Source organism: Spinacia oleracea, chromosome 6, assembly GCF_020520425.1.
Source record: "Spinacia oleracea cultivar Varoflay chromosome 6, BTI_SOV_V1, whole genome shotgun sequence".
In the NCBI taxonomy this organism is placed as follows: Eukaryota; Viridiplantae; Streptophyta; class Magnoliopsida; order Caryophyllales; family Amaranthaceae; genus Spinacia; species Spinacia oleracea.
This window is the reverse complement of record NC_079492.1, coordinates 123,562,067-123,583,083: the sequence shown is the minus strand read 5'-3', so window position 1 is coordinate 123,583,083 and position 21,017 is coordinate 123,562,067. Positions and strand designations below refer to the sequence as shown.

General features: G+C 36.1%; 3 protein-coding genes across 3 annotated transcripts; 1 reads left to right on the top strand and 2 right to left on the bottom strand.

Annotated features, from left to right (window-relative positions):
- The first annotated feature begins 432 nt into the window (after positions 1 to 432).
- On the top strand, positions 433 to 3,208 carry LOC110788617 (heat shock factor-binding protein). The gene is made up of 5 exons (XM_021993248.2): positions 433 to 590; positions 1,695 to 1,748; positions 2,218 to 2,241; positions 2,320 to 2,362; positions 2,758 to 3,208. The coding sequence occupies exons 1-5, from the start codon at positions 588 to 590 to the stop codon at positions 2,910 to 2,912; spliced, it is 279 nt and encodes a 92-aa protein (XP_021848940.1). The 5' UTR covers positions 433 to 587; the 3' UTR covers positions 2,913 to 3,208.
- LOC130463566 (rapid alkalinization factor-like) lies at positions 3,184 to 4,778 on the bottom strand. The gene is made up of 2 exons (XM_056832732.1): positions 4,492 to 4,778; positions 3,184 to 3,250 (listed from the first exon to the last, which is right to left on the bottom strand). Exons 1-2 carry the CDS (start codon positions 4,776 to 4,778, stop codon positions 3,184 to 3,186), a joined length of 354 nt encoding a protein of 117 aa, XP_056688710.1.
- Positions 4,779 to 5,926: 1,148 nt separating this feature from the next.
- On the bottom strand, positions 5,927 to 17,608 carry LOC110788618 (protein LOW PSII ACCUMULATION 1, chloroplastic). The gene is made up of 9 exons (XM_021993249.2): positions 17,316 to 17,608; positions 14,297 to 14,400; positions 10,606 to 10,741; positions 10,264 to 10,495; positions 9,915 to 10,072; positions 9,286 to 9,474; positions 8,950 to 9,050; positions 7,572 to 7,668; positions 5,927 to 6,380 (listed from the first exon to the last, which is right to left on the bottom strand). Exons 1-9 carry the CDS (start codon positions 17,568 to 17,570, stop codon positions 6,306 to 6,308), a joined length of 1,347 nt encoding a protein of 448 aa, XP_021848941.1. The 5' UTR covers positions 17,571 to 17,608; the 3' UTR covers positions 5,927 to 6,305.
- Positions 17,609 to 21,017: the final 3,409 nt, after the last annotated feature.

The window sequence follows — 21,017 nt, the reverse complement described above, 5'->3', positions numbered from 1 at the left end:
CTATCTGCTCACATTTTTTTTTGAGAGCAGATTCCTTTTTTCAACCATTGGAGTTTTCTTATGATCCTTCCATGTCTTTGTTGCATAAATCTCAATACGTAGTTCTTGATAATAAAAATACGAACCCTAGAATATGATAAGGAAGAAGGAAAAGCTCACCACTTGAGCAAACTCCAATTCCTTATTTTAAAGGGTTGCAACACGAATACTTCCCATCCTAATACTACTCTCGCCTAAACACGCTTAACTATGAAATTCTTATGGAATCCAGTGCATTAGTGTTGGTATGATAGCACCCACATACTTTGGTGCTTAGGTTAACTTATTTCGACTTACGAACTTACGAAGTACTTGGTATTTAATACTGAGGGGTATTTTAGTCCTTTCAAATTCGTTCCTTGCGTTTTTCCTCCATTTTGATTTTTTCTGATATAGCTGAAGCTTTTCTCCACTCACGCGCGCCCCCCTTTCAAAACAAAACAAACGGAGTTCTTTCATAAGAAAGCCATTCATTACATCCCCTCAAATTTCTGATCCAAATCTGCGCAAAATCGACGATTCGAAACCCTAATCACTCAGCAACAACAATGGTACACTCTTTTCTTCGTTTTTTCTTTTTTTTTTTGAAAAAATATTCCCCCCAATTCCCATCTCACTTTATGTAATCTAGGGTTTTGTGGGAATGCGATTCAGTTTTTTGAAATTCGTTTATAATTGCACAATAATTATGCATTTTGATCAATTTAATTGCTCAATCTTGCAATTAGTTTAATCTATCATCTCTTTTATGTTAAAATGTGGATTTTTCTGAAAGAGGGGCGTTGATTTTTTTCATCTTAATATAGGTATTTTGGGTAATTGATTATTTTGTGATGTCGGGTCGATGATTTTTTAGGAGTTTTGATTTTGTTGAATATGAGATTAAGGTTTGAAAAATAACGTAAATTGTTGAAGAAATTCCCAGGTGTATTAAAAATAGATTTTGTGGTTTGTAAAAAGACTATGGTTCCACATCACAGGATTTATTCTTTTAGCCCAACATTTCGTTTCCCATGCTTTTTTTTGAAGCCCGAGTAGCTATTTGTTTTGTTAAAAGCAATTCGAAACCTTCAATACGGAGCAAAGAAGATGGTTTGTAAATAAGATGCTTTAATCTCATTCTTATTTCATTTTATTGCCATTGCATCATGAAGCATGGTCTCTAAATGAGATTTCTTCTCATTTATCACTCTCACCAATAAGTGGTGCTTATCGTTGTGCTATGAATTGATAGCTGGACAGAACGATGATTGTTAGGAGAATAAAATGGTAATCATGGTAAGTTAAGTCTAGGAATATGTATCTTCAAGTAGGTGGAATTGTGTCAAGGTTACTTACCTAGCATGGCCATTTTCTGTGGTAATCTCATGTTTTTGATATCCTATTGACTTGACTATGAGCTGGATAAGAATCTAGGTTCCTGGGATGATATGTCCTGATATTATTTGGTGTTTCACGACTTTTGAATTGTAATTCTTTGTGAATATGTATGGTTATGAGATTGTAGTTCTGTTAACAATAAAATCGTGTGTATAGCTTTCATGCCTAGTTTATAAATGATCCATTGATCATATCTGCTTGTTTAGTTATGCTTATACTTCGTATTAAGCATTTTGAGTAACTGATTGGACAATATTCTGCTGATTTTATTGCAGGATGGACATGATTCAGATGAACCTAAGCAAAATACCACTGACATGGCTGCATTTGTAAGTTGTTTGACATTTGGCTTAGTTTGAGATGTTATCACTATAAAGTATGATACTTTGGTTTTCGTTTCATTTTCCCAGTAAAGTTACTTTTTTTTTTCCTTTCGCGTGACTTGCAACTTTTTTGGTGGTTTTTTAGTGTTCTAATTTTTTTTTTCAACTTGCCCCTCAGAAGTAATCCTCTTTATACCAGTTTCTCTGCTATGGATCAACTTTTTTTTGCGGGCATGTTCATGTCTGTGGCTGTAGTATTTTCTTTCTAGCAAATTGCATCTTGATTATCTCACTGAATAGAACTTGATTGATTGCATTTTTCTAACTCCCAATAAGATTCATGTCATGTTACCATTGACTTATTTTTGTTGCTGACTATGTAGTATATGTCTGTATAACACTTGGGGGTCTTTGTACTTTTTGAACGAAGTATTGTTCCGCATTACTTATTTGTTTTTTTTTCTTTGTATTCCAGGTACAAAACCTTCTTCAGCAAATGGTAAATGGTGCTTCGTGTACCCCTTTATAATACAAGTATATCCTAATGCTGTTGTTGACATGAAAATTTGTTTTGCAGCAAACTAGGTTTCAAGCAATGTCTGAGAGTATTGTTACGAAAAATATCCTTTTTTAGTTATCTCTTATACATAGTACATTGACCCACAGTGTCTGCTACTCCTTGTATTAAAAAGAAATTCCCTTCCTAGGTATGCTTTTAGTCTTTTATGACCCGACTTTTCTTACCACATGAATTATACTGCTGATGAGACAGTGCTGATTGGAAATTATGCTGTGAATGGAAATTATTTCCTTTCTCGGCGTGCTTTTGGTTTAGGCTTCTCAAAGATGGCATAACTTCGCTTTGTTACCAAATTCCACCTTAAAAGACCATTATTCAAATGTTAACATTAGTTGTTGGTAGTTTGTTAATTTTTGGCTATTGTTTTTTCTTGCCTTGGTTAAAATTACTGTGCCATAATCTTCCATACTGTTGTGTTCTTAACCACAATTGCACTAGATGACATGGGTAATCGCATTGATGAACTGGAGCAGAGCATTAAGGATCTGAAAACAGAAATGGGGCCAGAAGAGTCTCCCTCTCCAGTGGCACCATCAAAACCTAAGCCAGATGATTCCAAACCAGAGGATTCTTGTATCACAACTGAATGAGGTCCATCAAGGTGCTTTACTTTCCATTGGGCTCTTTCTATGTCCGGAAATCAACTCTCCTGAAAATGTTCCTAAACCAACTGTGTGAAGTCTTTATCGTGTTTGTTACACTGCATTTTTTTTTTTTGTATGTATCAGTTGTCTGGTTTAGCTGTTGCCAACTTCATGACTTATGCATAATGTGTGAGGAGGTGATACTAATGATATTTTGTATGGCAAGGATGCTAGTAATCCTTAGCATTTTATCCTAGACATATGGAAGTTGAGGCTATTAGCAACTTTTTGTGCTTTCATCACCTTCATCTTCCATTTCTCTGTAAGGTGAAGACCTTGCTAATCTATTTGTTGTCAATTGTCAAACATTTGTGATGGTTATGAGTCGAATTTGATTTGAAAGTGAAGGAAACTAATAATAGCTGGTTATGAGTCACTAGGAAAAGAATCTTGTGCTTAGATTTGCAACCATTTTTTCAAGAATTTGACCGACTTGTGATATCAATCAATAAGCGTGGTAGTACAGTCGAACTGCTGGTTCTTTGGAGCACTTGGAGTCAATAGTAGGGATCAAGCTCATAATTCAGAGATTTAAATTTGAATTTTATGACCCTAGAAGATACTTATGCAATTAGACATGATTTGGAAACAAACGATTTGTATTATAATTTTTAAAAGTTAGTCAAAAATATTGAAATATAAACTTTATTTGAGGATTTTATGAAGGACGAACCCCCTTCAACCTAATGCTTGGTAAATTTTGCATGTATATGAAGTAATTAACACAAAGGGCTTATTACAAATTTTTATATAAGGCGGTCTTACACTAAAGACCATTTTGATGTCATATAAGTTAAGCAATGGAATCAATTAGTTAAACACTGAACTAATTAGTTAAGCGCTGACTCCAATTAGTCAAGCAATGACTCCAATTAGTTAAGCAATGAAATTAATTAGTTAAGCAACGAAATCAATTAGTTAAACAATCAAAGTGGTCTTTTCGGTAAGGCGGTCTTATACAAAAGTTGTCGAATGACTTATTTTCCATGGCTTTTGTTGAACTTCTGGATTTTAAACCCTAGTCTAGCAACTTAGTCGAAGAATGAAAGAAAGGGAAAGAAAGAGAGATGACGGTAAGAAACATACAGGAGAGGGAACCATATTGGTGTCGCGATATGTTTGATTTTTAATGGAGTTAAAGAAAGTAGAGAAAGGCTAAATGATGATCAATTTGTTTTTCGTTCTGTCGTTCATACTCGAAAAATTTGAAGGTGAAAGTTTTCGAAGGGTCTTTCCTTTTTAACTCTCCTCCGTACCTATAAGCAAGTTTGCAAGAAGCAACAAAAGGAAAGCCAAACCCTAGTCACACAAATAATTTAACATTTAACTTGAAAAAAGATTACAACAATATCAAAAACACAAAACACAAATACATAATGTTGGAACAAAAAACATAGTTTCTTAATCATTCGCATTATTAATATAAATAAATATTAATACAAACAACAAATTCATCATCTATATAAGATGGAACGCCAAAGAATAAACAAGGAATAATAATAATAATAATAGAAATGACTAATACCGTGCGCAGCCAGTAATTCTCTGGCAACCACGTTCATAAGGATTAGCAGTACCATTAGGGGAGCAGTTGTAGTAACTAGTGCCTTTCTCTGAACAGGGAACTCGGTTCTTGTCCATGACTAAGTAGGATATGAATGATCCAAGTATACCATCCAATAATACACGCCGGTCTGTCTCTGAACTCATCATCGCGTACTCATTGCTGTCTTCTAAGCAATTCGACATTGTAAGAAGAAGACAGAAAACCAAGAGAAGGGGAAGAGATGAGGTTGCTGTTTTTGTCCCCATTTATTTTTTGTATTTTTGAGTTTTCTGGGATTGTATTCTGTTTTATGTTGTGTCTTTTGTACTGATAAATTTGGTGGCGACAGCTTTTTTTGACTTGATAAACTGACATAGTTGGGGTCACGAAGGTGGGTATTAGCATTATGTTTTGAATTGGATTCTTCAATTAACATAGTTGAGGGCACGAAGCTGGGGAGGTATAGGCATAATATATTGTAATTAGTTTTGACTTTGTATACACCAACTTGAAGTTTGACTTGTTAAACTAACATGGTTCAGGGCACCAAGGTTGTGTTGTGGTGTAACACAATGTTCATTACTGTTTTTCTCATCGCGGTTACTTGTATTACTAAAGCTCTATTCACCTTATCTCCTCTTATTTCATAAAAAATAAGTTGATAAGATAAATTCAGAAAAAATAAAATAAGGGATGACTAAGTACAAGGTATGGCTAAAATAAATTTTGATAAGTTGAGGAAAAATAAGTGAAAATCAGGTAAATAAAACACATGTTAATTCACGGTTCAGTTTAAAAAAATTTAGCCCTCTGCTAACTACTGTCTTGCATGGCTGTTTTGTTCATTACAATGTTCATATTGTTTCAGGAATCCCTAGCTAATTTGATAAATCAACCCACTCCTAAGTAAATTAAAATGAATGATTTTCCCTAAAACATGGAAAAAGTCCATAATCGTCTAAAATGTTCTTAATAATCAAACCTTTAACAAGTTAACATGTAACCATGATACTAAAAATTCTGGGGGAACTACTTATAGAGTTCAGGATCCTGTTTCGCCTCCTCGCCTGCAAAGCTGCCTCTTCTTCTTCCTACACTCTTGAAAAATTTCCAGACAACGCGAAGATGGAGCAGTGAAGTACAATGACTCACGCCAAGTTATAGCGGCCATGGCCTTCAGCGAGCTCTCCTCTCACTTGGTTGCAACAGCTGCCATTGTTCATTATGATCTTCTCTTAGCAAAATATTTGGGCATTAAGATTGTTTTTTGATGTCCATGGAAGATTAGCCAATTTTTGTTAAAAATTGCTCAAAAGTTTACCCATTTGGACATTTCTTTGCGCCAATTTTACATGTATTTACTTTACAAATGGGCTGGCTTTCGTAACCTCTGTAGTCATAGCGGCATGTGTACTTTGCTCAAACACATTTTCCCTTCCAAAATCATAATCAAATACTTATATACACCAATGAATCAATTTCCACAACATTCGGAAGAACGTTGTTGAACTAGGTATACAATAGAAAGCTAAAACTGCTCAGAGAAATGCAAAACATAAATACACAACAGAAATGTAAAACAAAAACCTAAAGTAAGATCTTGTCTCCTAAAGCAAGATGATGAGCAGCAAAGACTTGAAATCTCAAAACCTTCTGAATCGCACACGTCTTCAATGGTTAACCTTGGCTTTAAACCGGTTATATCATCCAAGGAACACATCGGAGATCAAAATGAGATGCCGTTGACAGGAAAATGCTGCATTGCTTACAAGTAGAAGATGTGGGCAAGAACCTCATTTTTCGAGTTTGCTTAACAAATTCTCCAAAGGAGGAAGCTCTTCTACTATTTGCGGCCAGTCAGGCATTCCCTGGAATCATACATGGTTGATGAAATTCAGCAAATACATGCATGCAAAGGAAAAATTACCACTTCTGTTCCTTAAACATCCTAAAATCCAAAGGGGAGGCTACAATGTAACAATTCTAAAGTTATATCAAAATCACACAATTTGTTTTGGCAACAAATACAAACTCTTGATGAGAAATGCGTTCATAAATAAATAATCCCCTCGTTTCCAACTTCCAACCGTTGCCAACTATTTGGAAATGGAGGTAATAACAACCAATTCAACAACCTTTTTTCTCAATATTTTTGGACATCAAATAAACTAAAGAATTTAACGACACAAGTGATCCTTCTAAGGGGATTGTCTTGGAAAGGCTAATGATGTTTTGTTAATTTTTCGCCCTTCTTCACCAAATTAAACTTTGCTTAAATTACATCGAATATTCCATTAAGCATGCTAAGAATGACGGGAACAAGGAGGTTGTATCGCATGGAAAGAAAATTCACTATTTGAGCGGTTGAATTGGCAACAAAACCATGAGGGAAATCAAGTCTTCCAAATTCCCAATTATGACACTACCATCTTCTTGCACTTTCGTCAAGAATAAATCATACTTACCAATCTCAAACCTCGCCCAAATGATGCTAGCTGTTTATCAACAAACTAACCAACTTTTTGGTAAAACAGCCCAAAGGCCTAAAGTCAATAATATGCTCAGTAGCTATTTTCATTTAGGCTAAAAAGCCATATACCAAACAGATTGCTTGGCTGTTTGACCATATCGTCCATATGTCAAATCCAAAAGCCAATGAAAAAGCTAATTACAAAATGAGACCTAACTCTCTCTTCTTCCCTCCCTCCGTCCTTTCTTTGCAGCTAATGATTTAAGCAATTCAGGATGGCTGTAAACCCCTGTACGACCTTCATTTTCCAAAGAGGGATACTCAACTCCTATACAATGAAGAAAGGGCTCCCCTTTCCCTTGTTCCGCTCCCTCTCACGTATGGGCTCACCTTGACAATGGGGCAAAGTTTTTTTTTTTAATTTCCTAAAAGGCAAAAATAATTTAGTTACCTTTGCTTTAAGTGTAATTTCAAATATCTAAATAGCATCTAAAATGCCTCAAATAGCCATTTTAAAAACATTTAATGTTAGTTATCAAATATATGCAGAAAGCAGAGTTGAATAAGATAATCCACCAAGAACACTAACCTTGCCTGACGTACGGACTCGACCATCGAGACGAAGGATTATGTATACATCCTCGCCAGGAGTAACTCCTTTTGATTTTTGCTGGTCCGTTATCCATCTGAAATATGAATAAGATAAGCAGATAGGGTCTGAATTCAAATATATTATGTGCTTGTTTCCTCATTCTTATTTTCCTTTCCATTATTTTGTTAAAATCTGGGGAAGTTGGTGAGTGGGGAGGAAGTAAATTAGGAAAGATAAGCAGACAATAATTGTATAAAATTGAATTTATGGCCCAGAGACAAGAAAGACTAGATACTGCAAATTAGAGAGTTCTTCTCAATCCTTCAAAAAAGAAGGGGAGTTCTTCTAAAGTTCTTTATTCCATTTTTGTATTATTAGAATGGATGGGCCTACGTCATATTAGTAGGTAGGAGAGTCTAACAAGGGACTTACCAAGTACTACTGTAGTACTGTACTACAAGATCTTTCTTAGTTACAGAAATTTAACTAAAGAGTAAATTTTAGATATGAATTTTCTAGATGTCAATCAGGTCAGGCTGACCACGAGGACTGCATATTTTCTGAAAAGTTCATCAGCTGAGAAAATTCCCATCCCATTCCCTCGTATGACCGTATCCACTAATTCTCATTAATTACAATGCATCAAAAATCCATTTCATAGGAAGTCAACTATTTTGTCATCTTCTAGTGAAGATAGGTCTGGATTTCAACTTTCACGATGAAGAAATACATGCTAAAGATAAGAATAAAGAATAAGAGAAGTTACTTCTTTTTGTAAGAGCCTAAGAGGCATGAAGAGAGGAGTAAAATATACCAAAACTCCAGGTGTATGAAGTATTTTAAAAAAAATATCAAGATATGGCTCAAAATGCTGGAAACACCAAAGAAAATTGTATCTTTCTAAATTTTCATAATGCATGTTTAATTTAATTTCGATTGAACTTAATCAGATATCATATAGTACAGAAAAGCCTTTTCTAAGAGAGGCAAAAATATTGCACGGCATGGATGTTTTACATGGAAACACCTAGTTGATACATGACTAGAAGCACAATACATTGAGCAAGCTTCAACGAAACTAGTAAATTTCAATTAACTCTTAACATATTGAAGAGTTACTAATTTACAGCGTAAACTGCATTTATTATGAACTTTAAGTCTTTAACACAATAAGTCTTTAATACAATGAATATGACAACAATAGATATTCAACTTATTGGAAGGTAAATCATAAAATAGTTACTTTATACGAGACAAGTTAAGTCTAGCAAAACCCACAATGTGGCATATCCTTCCTGTGGTTATATTCTCACTTCTTATGTTGCTGATAAGGGATAACAAGTAGGAAATTTTTAATTACAGGAAGCAGATTCACCTTTCCCATTCCGCAGGGGATACAGCCTCAGCCTTGAAACGTATCTCAGCTTGCAACCTTGATTTCGTAGTTATAGATTGAGCTCGATTCTCAAAGTCATCCTAAATAAATTAAAAACACAAAAGAACTCTCAAGATTTAGCAGGTTTGTCAAGTAACACTGAATATTGATGGCAAACACAATATCCTTTCTGAATAAATTAGTTACTAGAAATGACCAAAACGTGCACACCATCACCATAGTTGCACGCTCATAAAGAAAATCCTCGCTTTTTCAGGAGAAAAATTATCCTTAACGTGTAGAATATTTAAAAGTAAGTTAGAGAGGAATCCATACTCCAATAGAGGGAAGAGAAGCAGCGGCCTTCACAGACCTCCCAAAGCCCTTCTTTTCAACTGAAGCTGCCTCAACTGCACCCCAAATGACAGGAACTAGAAGAACACCTCTTCTAAGGAGCTCAGTCCTAAATCTTTCAGCTTTTTGCATTGCCAAAGAAACACTTTCCCGTTTGCCAGCCAGAATAACCTAATATTAAAGTTAGTCAGAGCTTTGAGGGTACTAAAAGAGAGAAACTCCAACATCATACATCTAATTAAAGGCATACATCGAATTAGGTGGATGATACACAAAGGGGGAAAACTCATGCCATTCCATTGTAAAACATAAGTCAAGCCCTTTTTTTTCTTCCTTTTTTGGTAAAGAGCGAAGACCATTTTGCTAATCACATTATGTACACGGCTAAAGAACAAGGGAATTACATTGCAAATCCCTCACCAGGACAGCTACTTCATAGGACCTTCCGCTTTCCTAAGTTCTACTCACTTTCCGTTCTTCTAAGTTCTACTCACTTTCCGTTCTCTTTTACTTTATTCCATTTATGTCAGCCTTTATTCATATTTATCTTCTCTAAATCCACTTTTGTGGGACCTAATAATATGTTAATCATAAAGATAATGAATACTAACCGGTCTAACAGCATCCCGTAGCTGCACCAATTCAACAATCCGATTAGTAGAAAGACGTACAGGTAACCTGGACAGAGTTTCATCTCGAGATATCTGTGCAATCTGCTCCTCTTCTTTTTTATTATCCCAGATGAACAGTGCCACCAGAATAGCAAAGCCTACACAATGCTGATTCTATAACTTAATTACTTTCAAGAAATTTGTAAAGGATACTCTATGAAAACAGTCAAGCAAGCTCATTTCTGTGAAGTGTGAACATGACTATGTATCAGTTAAAAAGCCTTGTGTTCGATGGTAACACGTGCTGGATAAATGTATGTCACATATAGAAATAAATTTCCATATCTACCTCCAATATTTACAGCGGCATTTCCAGCAGTATCTAATAGATCAGGAGCACCTTCACCTCCTTGAATTGCACGGAACAGCAAGGGAATTGTGAAAAAAGTGGAAATTCCTGCAGCTACTGCAAATGCCACATAAAAAAATCTCCGAACTCCACGAAATGGAGCTTGGACTTCACTAATGAGCTTGAGGTCTCTCCTGAAACTATCACCTATATCCTCACCACCAAGTCTCGCCTGTATGATTGGAAAGAACCAAAGAGTAAAAGAACAATTTAGTAAAACAATTGAAGCCCAAACAAGCAGTATCTAATAAGAAGTCAGTCACTAAAGTTGACCAGTTAAACCTCTTCTTGTAATTCCTTGAACTCTGGTAAAGCTCTGAAGGAGGCTAAATCTGGATCATTGAGGATGGTCCCAAATTTGATGTTATAATCTTTAAGAGCAGTGCGCAAACACTCAGCAGCTTGCTTTCCCTCCCCCCTGCCTCAAGAGAAAGAAACTAAAAGATCAATTTAACAGATTTGACTAAAAATATCCAAAAGATCTTTAAAACACTGGAGTCCCATTCGCACAGGAAAAAAAAGAAGCTACTCACACAAAGCAACTGATTAAACAAGAAGGAGAACAACAGCATGCACAAAAAGGGACACATTGTACTGATTATCAGAGTTTCAATTACTCAGATGACCCTAGTTCTTCTTCCTCATGTCTACTAATACTAATAGTTACTTCATCAGATAATCTTCAAGAAGCGTATTTCCAGGATAAATCTGGGAACCAAAATAAAAGGAGAAACCTTTTTATTTTATAATTGTATGTAGAAGGAAGAAAACAATATATGTGTTTCTTTTAAAGGGAATCAATCAGCAAGTTTAGTAGCAAGTCATGGCATTTCCAGTAAATATGGTCTGTGGTACTTATACCCTCTCTTCTCTTCTCCTACTTTTTTAAACTAAAAATATCTGTACCATCGATCAATACATTTTTTTTACTGACTGAAACTGATATTTACTGATTCATTAGTACTCCGTAAAAGGTCACTGATTTTTATTTATTAAAATTGATTTTTACTGAATAATACCGATTATACTGATTAAATCTGATTGTAGTTAAAATACTGATTTTTAGTGAACATAAGAGCACAGGGGTTCATGCTGTTATGAATTTCTTGAAGCTTCTCCAACTTAGGTTTAAAAGCATCTCTAATAGAATAATAATTTATATGACTGGTAGCTAGTCCTATAGAAAGGAAACCTTTGGATCGGATATAATCCATGCAGTCATGACCATAGATTTGAAGTATGTATCCATGCAGTATACGACATCTTAGTGGATACTAGGCTACTACTACCTCTATCCTTGAAGATGTGCATTTATTGAAATGGTCGAAGTTAGAAAATTTTGACCGTCTTTGGTAGCTTATAAACAAGATAAAATATTATCAAGTGAGATCTTTGTTACTTTCACACCCTGGTTAACCAGGGGTGTCGAGTGTCAATGCGACATGACACTCTACAAGTGCCTTGAGAAGTGTCGACACCCGTGAGGAAAAAGGATCCGAAATCAAGTGTCGAGATGGGAGAAGAGAAAAAGAGAATCAAAAAGTTCAATTTACTGCCCTCCTCCGCAACATACGGCCTCTTCTTCTTCCTTTCCTTTGTTATTTTTTATTTTTATAACCCATGTAATATACGCCGTACTCCGTAACTCATAGTTGTACACCATATTTCTTCCTTGTTTTTATCTCCCTCATTGATTTTATTTCTATATACTTTTATTTTATAATTAATTATTTTTATGAAAACAAATGTCAGAAAGAATTTTTCCGATATTTTATACAATAGCCGCGCCTAAAGAACTAGTCAAGACACTCCTTTGACCGTGTCGCTGTGTCTGCAAAATTTTGTATCTAATGTCAGATCCTCCGACACCTTGTCGGGCATGACACCTAAATCCGTCTGGCCAACATAGAGTGGGATTTGATTAGATCCCTTTCACTGTGAATTTTCATAATAACTTTTTAAAATATAGCTTTATAGATAATAATGGCAAAGGTGTGCATTGTAGACCACGTAAAATGCAATGGCTAAATCTTCAAGGAAAGAAGGTAGTACAAAGATTATAAAGGCTATCAAATTATGACAAGTTACGGAACTCTAATCTAGAAAACAAAGTGAAAATAGGCAGGAATTTGGTGATCAATTACAATGGAGGAGAACAAATACTATTCTTCCAATAATGATGGACTAAATTAAAATGACCGCCTGTTTGCTTCTGTCTTAACGGGCAGCAGATGTGAAGCTGCATACTTTCAACCTCCTCCACCTTGTCATGGCCCATGGACATGTGTGCTTTTACAGGCATTGAGGTTATACTAATGATTGCTTGGACGATAAAGAATTGAACAAAGTGGCAAACATTACAAAAAAAATGGAACCTATCAAAGACAATCAGTTTTACTACCTTCAGTCAGACACACATAGCAATAAAGGGCTTCTCAAAGTATCAAATAGACCTACACACTTAATGAAGTACAAATATGTATCAGGGGTGGTTTTACGACTTGATGACATGCTAGAAAATAAGAATTCTCATTTATATTTTATTAAAAAAGGGCATTTTAAGTCTACTACAAATACAATAACACCCATCCCCACCCAACTCCAAATGGATATTACTTGAACATTAAAAAATTTAGCTTGCAAATTTATGAACTACTTTTAGTGAAGACATATGATCATTGTAATGTACTACTTTCTTTTATAACGCACCAAGGCCTTCATAAAGTATGCCTGAAAAAGAAAAATAGCAGATGGGGAATTATAAAATATTTGCCCATGATTCAAGATTTTTTTCGAGATTCAAACTTCACTAGACTCGCACACACAATAAGCTTGTTTAATACAGGCAATTCATCCTTATTCCCAAAAGGATGGGAATCATGGGATGCATGAACCCCACAAAGACCCTCTTCCCCTGTTGCTTCTATCTAGTGCTCCATACTCTTGTAAAGCCACTTTCTTCATGTCATATTTGACTTTCCTCATCCAAGTCATTTTTGGTCTTCCTCGACTTCCTTATAGAGCATCATCTGGTCGACACCTCCCAAACCGGCATAGTAGATTCTCCTTTATCTTATCCTGAATATCGGCAACTCCAACTTTCTTCTGAACATCTACAATCCTAATTCTATCCCTCAAGGTGTTCCTACACATCCATCCCAAATTCCCAACATACGCAACTTTGTCGGTCTAGTTTCCATCCTATAGAATTTCTCCTGTTAACCTTAATGGCACACTATGACCGCACAATAATTCTGTCATTGCTCTCTATATAAGCAACCCAAACTTAGTTCTACTATACTTAATCTATCAAAATGTCAGGCATGATAAAAATCAATGTGTTAAGCGATGTTTAGCTCACCTGAATCATCCCTATCTGAACTTTATTCTTCTAATCTGAACTTATTTTTTCAATTCTGAACTGATAAATTTTTTTATAACGAAGAACAAAAATAAAAACTATGATTATTATTACAAGATCTAAATATCTAATGTCATAAATCATACTTAAAACTGTTCTTATTTAAGTATATATCATTGTTAATTTGTTATACTAACTTACATATAAATAAAATTTTAAAAAATAAACAAACACAAGATTTGTTTTTATCATACTTATCTAATCCAACCTACAGTAATTTTTTTATCCGAAATACTTAATAATAAGGTCTTGAAATAAGGTGAACTAAACAAGGCCTAATTATTGTTATATTTTAAAAAATTTCCCCTTGTTTTCTCTTATGGAAATTCTATACAAAATTTAATAAAAAAAGCACAATAGTCAATTGATATTCTGTTTTCTAAATAAGTGCTTCTTAACCTACGAGTTACAATCATAAAACGCCCCGCATTGTGTAATGGAGAAAACTAATAAACTCTCAATGTAGATTTCTGAAACCTGTAGGCGAGTTAGATAACAGGTTCTGAAGCACTCTTATTCAAATTTGGATCACAAGGAAGATCAATTTGTTACCTGTAGGCATGACAACATGCTTTATTGTACAGTGCTGCCTGTGCTTCCATAGTATTAGGATTTAAGCTAAGTGCTGTATCAAATTGTACCAGAGCTTCTCTAACCTGCAAAATGCAAGTGGCCACTATCAGTCACACACACAATGCTTCAACTTTCAATTCAATGAACTAAAAATGAGAATCACTTGTTGCAACAGGTAACAATACCAATTTAAAACTGAAGACTGAAAAGGAGAATGGAGGTGCATGATAACGAATTACTGTCAGAGACTCAGAAGATGATTTTGGAATCCCAAGGTCTAGACTTGGGAACCAAGAATATCTACAGTTCTACACACATATACTCTTTCCATTGGGGAATCAAGAATTCACGACAGACCTAGAACTTGGATTGTTAGGTCAACCATGAGCAAATACCCCAATAGATTCCAAAGTCAAAATTGCGACACATAAAGAGGTACCACTTAAGTAGCTAAGATAAAGGAATGACCAGCCTCTCTATTGGCTTATACCCGTTAGGAGTAAGGCTATGCACATAGACCTCCCCAGCCGGCTGCTCCCAATGGCAAGTGGGACCTGTAATGGGTGATTACCATTGTGAGGAAATTTGTATTGTACAGCAAGTTGTGCGTACCAGTGTACAACCAAGGCTAAATTTTCTTTTTTGCTCAATAGGGGACCTATGAGTGAGAAAATATTGAGTGAGGTTATACTATGTGCATGGTAAAACTGGTTGTTCCATGAATGCTTTGTCGTTCTTGTAGCGTTAAGAGAAACACTTAGCTTCCACAAGTTGCATGGCAGAAAATAGGTGCTTCTATGTTCATCATTACTTAACTTCACTGATTGCATGGTGAAAAAAGGCAATGGCTTGTGTTTAGATAACCACTAAGGCTCTAATTCATTAAGAGGAACCAAATCCAATGAACTAAGCACCTGTGCGTATATGAATTCTTAATCACAAGACTGATTCACTGAGATCTGAAGATCAAAAGTAGACTGGTACCATGATTATGAGAATCCAAACTCTGGGAAAGGTATACATAGATGGTTTTGGACTTTGGAGTTTAGCCAACAATTGGGAAAGCCGAATTTGTATTCTTGTTCCCACAGAATCAGCACCAACCAATGGTATCAAGTCTAAATGATCCAAAACAGGTGAAACAAGAACAAAATTTTACACAAAATGAGGTTGGAGTTGTCTAGGTTTTCTACATCGGGAGAAACTGTTTGGATGACGTACTTGCATAAGACTCATGAGTGATGAAGTATCCTCATCCCAACTACTACATTACAGTATTTTACTGATTCTTGAAGTGAGTATCCATTCTCAAATCATTTCTGATGTATCCAAGTCCAGTACTGATCATTTGCTTTATTAGGACATAAAATATGCCAATATGGGAAGCCATTCACAAAACAAGAGGTGGTGCTCTAAATGCTAATCTAGTTTGCCACTCTATTGAAGTACCCAGAAAAGTTAGATCTATTTTTATTTCTAACTGCGGCTTCACACCCCTTTCTTCCAACACCAAAAAAGAAAAATAAATAGACAGATGCTCACCAATAATGGTTAATTCCAAGGAAGAAGCAGTTAGCAAACAAATATGAGCAAGAAAAACAAATATCTCATAGATAAATCTTACGAAGCATTTCATAGAAACTGTTAAAAAACAAACTACGTGAATACGATAAGTAAAGTATCTTAAAGAAGACATAGGGCATGACACTTTAAAGCAGCTTAACGCAGACACACCGGGAATATAGAGGTCCTATAGCCTTGACTTTAGGCAAGAGGCAAAAGTGGGTTCTTAGGAGGAATAACCAAATAAGGCACAAATCTTTGACTAAATATTAAGTCATAATTAAGAATACTATAAAACTGAAACACCTACTGAAAATATTCTATGGCATTCGCAGAATTTCTCATATTAATGCCTCATAATGCCATAAATTTGGGAAACATTATTGAGCAGGATAGTAAGGTTGTGTACGTAAAGATCCTGAACTAGCCCTACAGATGGTTATGCTGTGAGCTTTGTGCCTTAATGGTGCGCTTCTTAATACTTTGTGGTAGTGGTCTAGTGTGTGACTTAAAACTATATGATCAAGTGACTTTTGGGGAAAATTTCAGGAGAATGTCTTACTTCCACACAAAAAGAAAATCAAGAATAAGAAGTATATATTTCGAGTAGTCCTAGACTCCTACATGTCTAAGATATGCATGAAGGATGGAGTTTTGATAAAACTTCCTAGGTGGCTTGAGAAACTAATAAGAAGCTTAGTCTTGACTTCATTTTCATCAAGTGTTTTTAACCTTAGATTCAAAGTACTTCACTTTGTCTTGACTCTTGATGTTTTGAGATTCAACGTACCAGGTTACTACGGTGAAAATTTGCCTCATTTGGTTATTTGAATTCAAGTGTGACAAGTAAATTAAACTGGCACCAAAAATCTGTTGTGTGCTCCTGCAGGGGTGAATCAAACTTAGGTCCACTTTTGGTGCGATGAGCTTATTCTTCCTTGTCCTCTCCAAGTATCAATTGCATTTTACTACTATAAGGAGTTAGAACATCAACAACAGATGGAAAATTCAAAGCCATATAATTGTTGATTTTGTCGAATTTGGATGGCCAAAGAACTCAAGGAGCCTTTCCCCACAACATTGGTCATGTTTTCATATAGTTAAACATTATTTTGAAGCATCCAGTACCAAGTTGTGGACTTCAATTTTTGAAATTTCAATTTAGAACAAGTTAGCTCATTTCTTATCCATCACAAAGCCGATCCACGTTCTTTCACTGAACAATCAACCAGATTAAAGTCCATCAAACATTCAACTCAGAAAACAAAATTCCAATTCCGAAATTCTAAAGCAAGGCAAAATAAAAAAATATTCACATGAAATTTCCACAAGGAAGCAAATAATCATCAAAATTGAAACAAACCCACATCACAGAACCCCATAAAAGATAGAACATAATCATTGAAATGAATGAAAGACAGACAGACAGACATACCCGTCCTTTAGAAAAGAGAGAGAGACCCGTGTTGACGCATGACTCCGCCGTCTGCGCAGCCGTCTCCGGCGGTGGTGGTGAAGACGAAGAACAACAAGTGATGAGAGAGAATCGAACCCTTATGTGGGCAGTTGAATACTTGGGAATGGAGTTGAAGAACCATTGTCTTCTTTTACTGATTGTTGAATGATGATTGGGTTTTGGATTTGAGAAACAGAGGATTCGGTGATGGAGGACAAGTGAAGCCACTGCCATCTGATTGAATTTACCACCAAAAAAAACGCAGAGAGGAAATAGGGGTTGTGTAATGTGTTATCCTGACCAGAAATGGTGGGGTCGCTAAGTGTTAATTGACCGTGGTCCGTGGCTCACTAGCTTTTTGGTGTTTATTTTTAGATACTCACTCCGTCCCAGAATAGTTGTTACACTCTCCTGGATACACAGTTTAATGCGATAAGTAGTAGTGTGGTTATCAATTGTTATTTTATTGAAAAGTATATATGTGATAGGAGTTAGTGGGATATTTTTTTAATTCAATGAGAGAGGGTGTGGGGACAAAAACAAATTTAGTGGGAAGAGAGGGACAATATTATAATTGTGGGGTCATTCCTGATTTAGAAGTGTAACAACTAATCTGGGACGGACGAAAAAGGAAAGTGTAACAACTAATTTGGGACGGAGGGAGTAAATCGGTAAAAAAAAAAAAACTCGATTCCGAAAACAAAAAATTTACTCTAACATGAACAAGATTTTTAGACTCAAAATTCAATTTAATCCGAATAGAAAGATTTGTCGGTTGATGTGAGTTGACTTAGAGTCAGTATGTTAAGTCAAAGGTAAAAAAAAAAGTTGATGATTGATGTGAGTTGAATAACATTTCTCTTCAATTTTTTCGTCAATAAAATGAATGTATGTTCACTTCTCTTTATGACAACATTGAAAAACAATTGAGTGCGGACGTGTAAGAGCATGCATGGGGTCGTGATGAAGGTGTATAGTTTGTAGCCTTGACTCGATTGCCCAAGAAAAGTTTTCCACAAAAGTTTCTAAAGTATTCAATGACTCTCATTTCACGTGATTTAATTACAAGTAAAAGCAAAATTTTCCACCCCACAAAATAAAATTCTCTAAACCGAGAGGCCCTCTCTCTAGATTTTTAGAGGCAACCACCGTGTAACAACCCAACTATCACTGAACCACCGTGTATCATCAACCAACTTTTTCAACAATTAAACCCAGTTTCGCAATTTCTATTCAAACCGTCTATACACAACTAATTCAAAATCATGACTACTCATTCAACCCACACACCCAACCTAAAGAACTATTTTAATCTTCCCCTCAAAAAAATGGGACCAAAAATTAATTTTAATCAAGAGGAACTATTAATTGGGGATAGAACTTATCCCATGGAGGTGATCGGAAAATTTGTAGACTCTGGAGATTTCTCTTGCAGAGCAATTCAAGACTGGATACTGCTCAACTGGACTACAAACATACAAATAAGAATTGAAGAATGATTTCTACTTGTTGTGTGTTTATGGGTCCCCTTATTTGATTGAAAGGGATACAGTTTGAAGGACTCTAAGAAGTTTAATCTGGTCACACCCTGGGAAATTGGTAACAATAGGAGACTTTAACCAAGTTGAGTTCAGAGGGCAGAAACTGGGGGGGGGGGGGGGGAACTCTTCTATGATAGGAGCACATAAATTCTCAAAATGGAGGATGGATTGTGGTCTGCTTGATATCCCATTCCATGGGGTTGCTTACACATGGTCGAATAATAGGGAAGGGGAAGGATTAATCTACGAGAGGCTGGATAGAGCCTATAGTTCAGCAAATTGGCTTGATACTTTCCCGAACGCTCTCGTTTGGAACTTACCGATACTCATTTCTGATCATAGCCCGATTATTTTGGATTCTTCACCGGCACCTACAACAAAGAAAATGCCTTACATACTAGAGTTGTGGTGCCTTAATGCGACCCAAGCTACTGCAATGATAAATAAGGCATGGAAGACCGAGTTTAATGGTTCAAGCATGTTCACACTTCAAGCAAAAAAGCGTGCAAGCATTGGTGTCTTGACTTTAAGAAACATAATATGCTGGATTGGAGATCGATTATTAATAACCTAGCAGTGAAACAAGATACCATTAACACTCTTGAAGAGGCGAACTCAGACCTTAATTCCAGAATTTCAGTAAAACAGGAAGCTAAGCTCAAGGAAGACTACTGAAGACAGCGAGCTAAATCGAAATGGGATTAACTGGGTGTCAAAACACAACCTTCTTCTTCAGGAGTGCAACAAGTAGAAAGGGCAGAAATGAAGTTAGAGCTTTGAAAACAAAGGAGGGAACATGGGTCACCTCCCCAACTGAGATAAAGGCAGATTTCACCCTACACAGACCTCTTCTCAGGGCTGCAAGAAACATCTGATGACCCTCAACTCTTATTTTATCTAACACTAACGCTTGTCTTTTGAATAATCCTTTTTGTATGCAAGAAGTAAATGAGGTAGTCTTTAGTATGAAAGGAGATAAGTCTCTTGGGCCGGACGATGTTCCACCAGCCTTTTTCCAGAAGAAATTGGATGCTATCTCACATGACGTCCTAAATGCGGATCTGAGTTTCTTGAATGGAGGCCATCTGCTCCGAGAGATGAATGAGACATACATCACAATCATCCCAAATACTAGTAGACCCGAGTCAGTTGCAGAGTTCAGAACAATCAGTCTTTGTAATACCTCATACAAAATCATCTCAAAGTGCTTAGTTCGTCGCTTGAAGACCATCATGAAGGAAATAACAGGTGACTTCCAAAATGCTTTTATTCCGGGTCGCCTCCTCTCAGATAATTGTCACATGGCACATGGGATGATGAACTCCATGAAGAGAATGAAAAAGGAAAAAAGGATGGCAGCGGTTCTCAAAGTCGACCTCAACAAAGCATATGAACGCATTAGTTGGGACTTCTTGGAGAAAACTCCTTCAAACAATGCAATTCCCGAAGGCCTGGGTTCGTTGGATACTGCAATGTGTCTCAAAGGCTTCTTACTCTATTTTAGTCAATGGAGATCCGTCTCCCAAGATTATTCCTAAAGCGGGGTTAAGACAAGGTGATCCCTTATCGCCTTACTTATTCATATTGTGTATGGAGTTTCTCTCTCACCGGCTAACGAGGCTGCAAACAGAAGGTACAATAGAGGGGATCAAAATCTCACGACACGCACCAATGATCAACCACCTGTATTTTGCCGACAATGCTTTGTTTTTCCTGAATGCCATCATTCAAAACTTTGGGGAGCTAAAGAAAGTGATGAGTGAGTTCTGCAACATATCTGGGGAAATGATAAGCATTCAAAAATCTTATGTCATTTTTTCCAACAATATGCACCACCGGTTCAAGAGAATCTTAAGAGGAATCATGGGAGTTCATGAACAACCGAAATCGGGGACCTACCTAGGGTGCCCTATTTAAGTAAATGGAATATCGAAAGGTGCCTTTACCCCTCTTGTAAAGAAGATTACACAAAAGTTGGCTTCATCGAATTTTGTAAAATTAAACCATTATGGGAAAATGATTTTAATTAATAGCATAGTGATTGCTATGGTCTCCCACCTTATGGCAGTATTCTTGGTTCCAAAGACAGTGTTCAGAAAGATCAACTCTCTCATGTTAAAGTTCTGGTGGTCCTCCTCCA

Coding starts and splice junctions, on each gene's coding strand:
- LOC110788617 (XM_021993248.2), top strand. Junction 1,749..2,217: donor CCACTGACATGGCTGCATTT/GTAAGTTGTTTG, acceptor TTTGTATTCCAG/GTACAAAACCTTCTTCAGCA. Junction 2,242..2,319: donor AAAACCTTCTTCAGCAAATG/GTAAATGGTGCT, acceptor TTTGTTTTGCAG/CAAACTAGGTTTCAAGCAAT.
- LOC130463566 (XM_056832732.1), bottom strand. CDS start 4,778: ATGGGGACAAAAACAGCAACCTCATCTCTTCCCCTTCTCTTGGTTTTC. Junction 3,251..4,491: donor AGAATTACTGGCTGCGCACG/GTATTAGTCATT, acceptor GACAACAAATAG/ATTAGCAAGGTCTTCACCTT.
- LOC110788618 (XM_021993249.2), bottom strand. CDS start 17,570: ATGGCAGTGGCTTCACTTGTCCTCCATCACCGAATCCTCTGTTTCTCA. Junction 10,742..14,296: donor GCATGTTGTCATGCCTACAG/GTAACAAATTGA, acceptor CTCTTGAGGCAG/GGGGGAGGGAAAGCAAGCTG. Junction 9,051..9,285: donor CTTCTCTTCCCTCTATTGGA/GTATGGATTCCT, acceptor TAATTTATTTAG/GATGACTTTGAGAATCGAGC.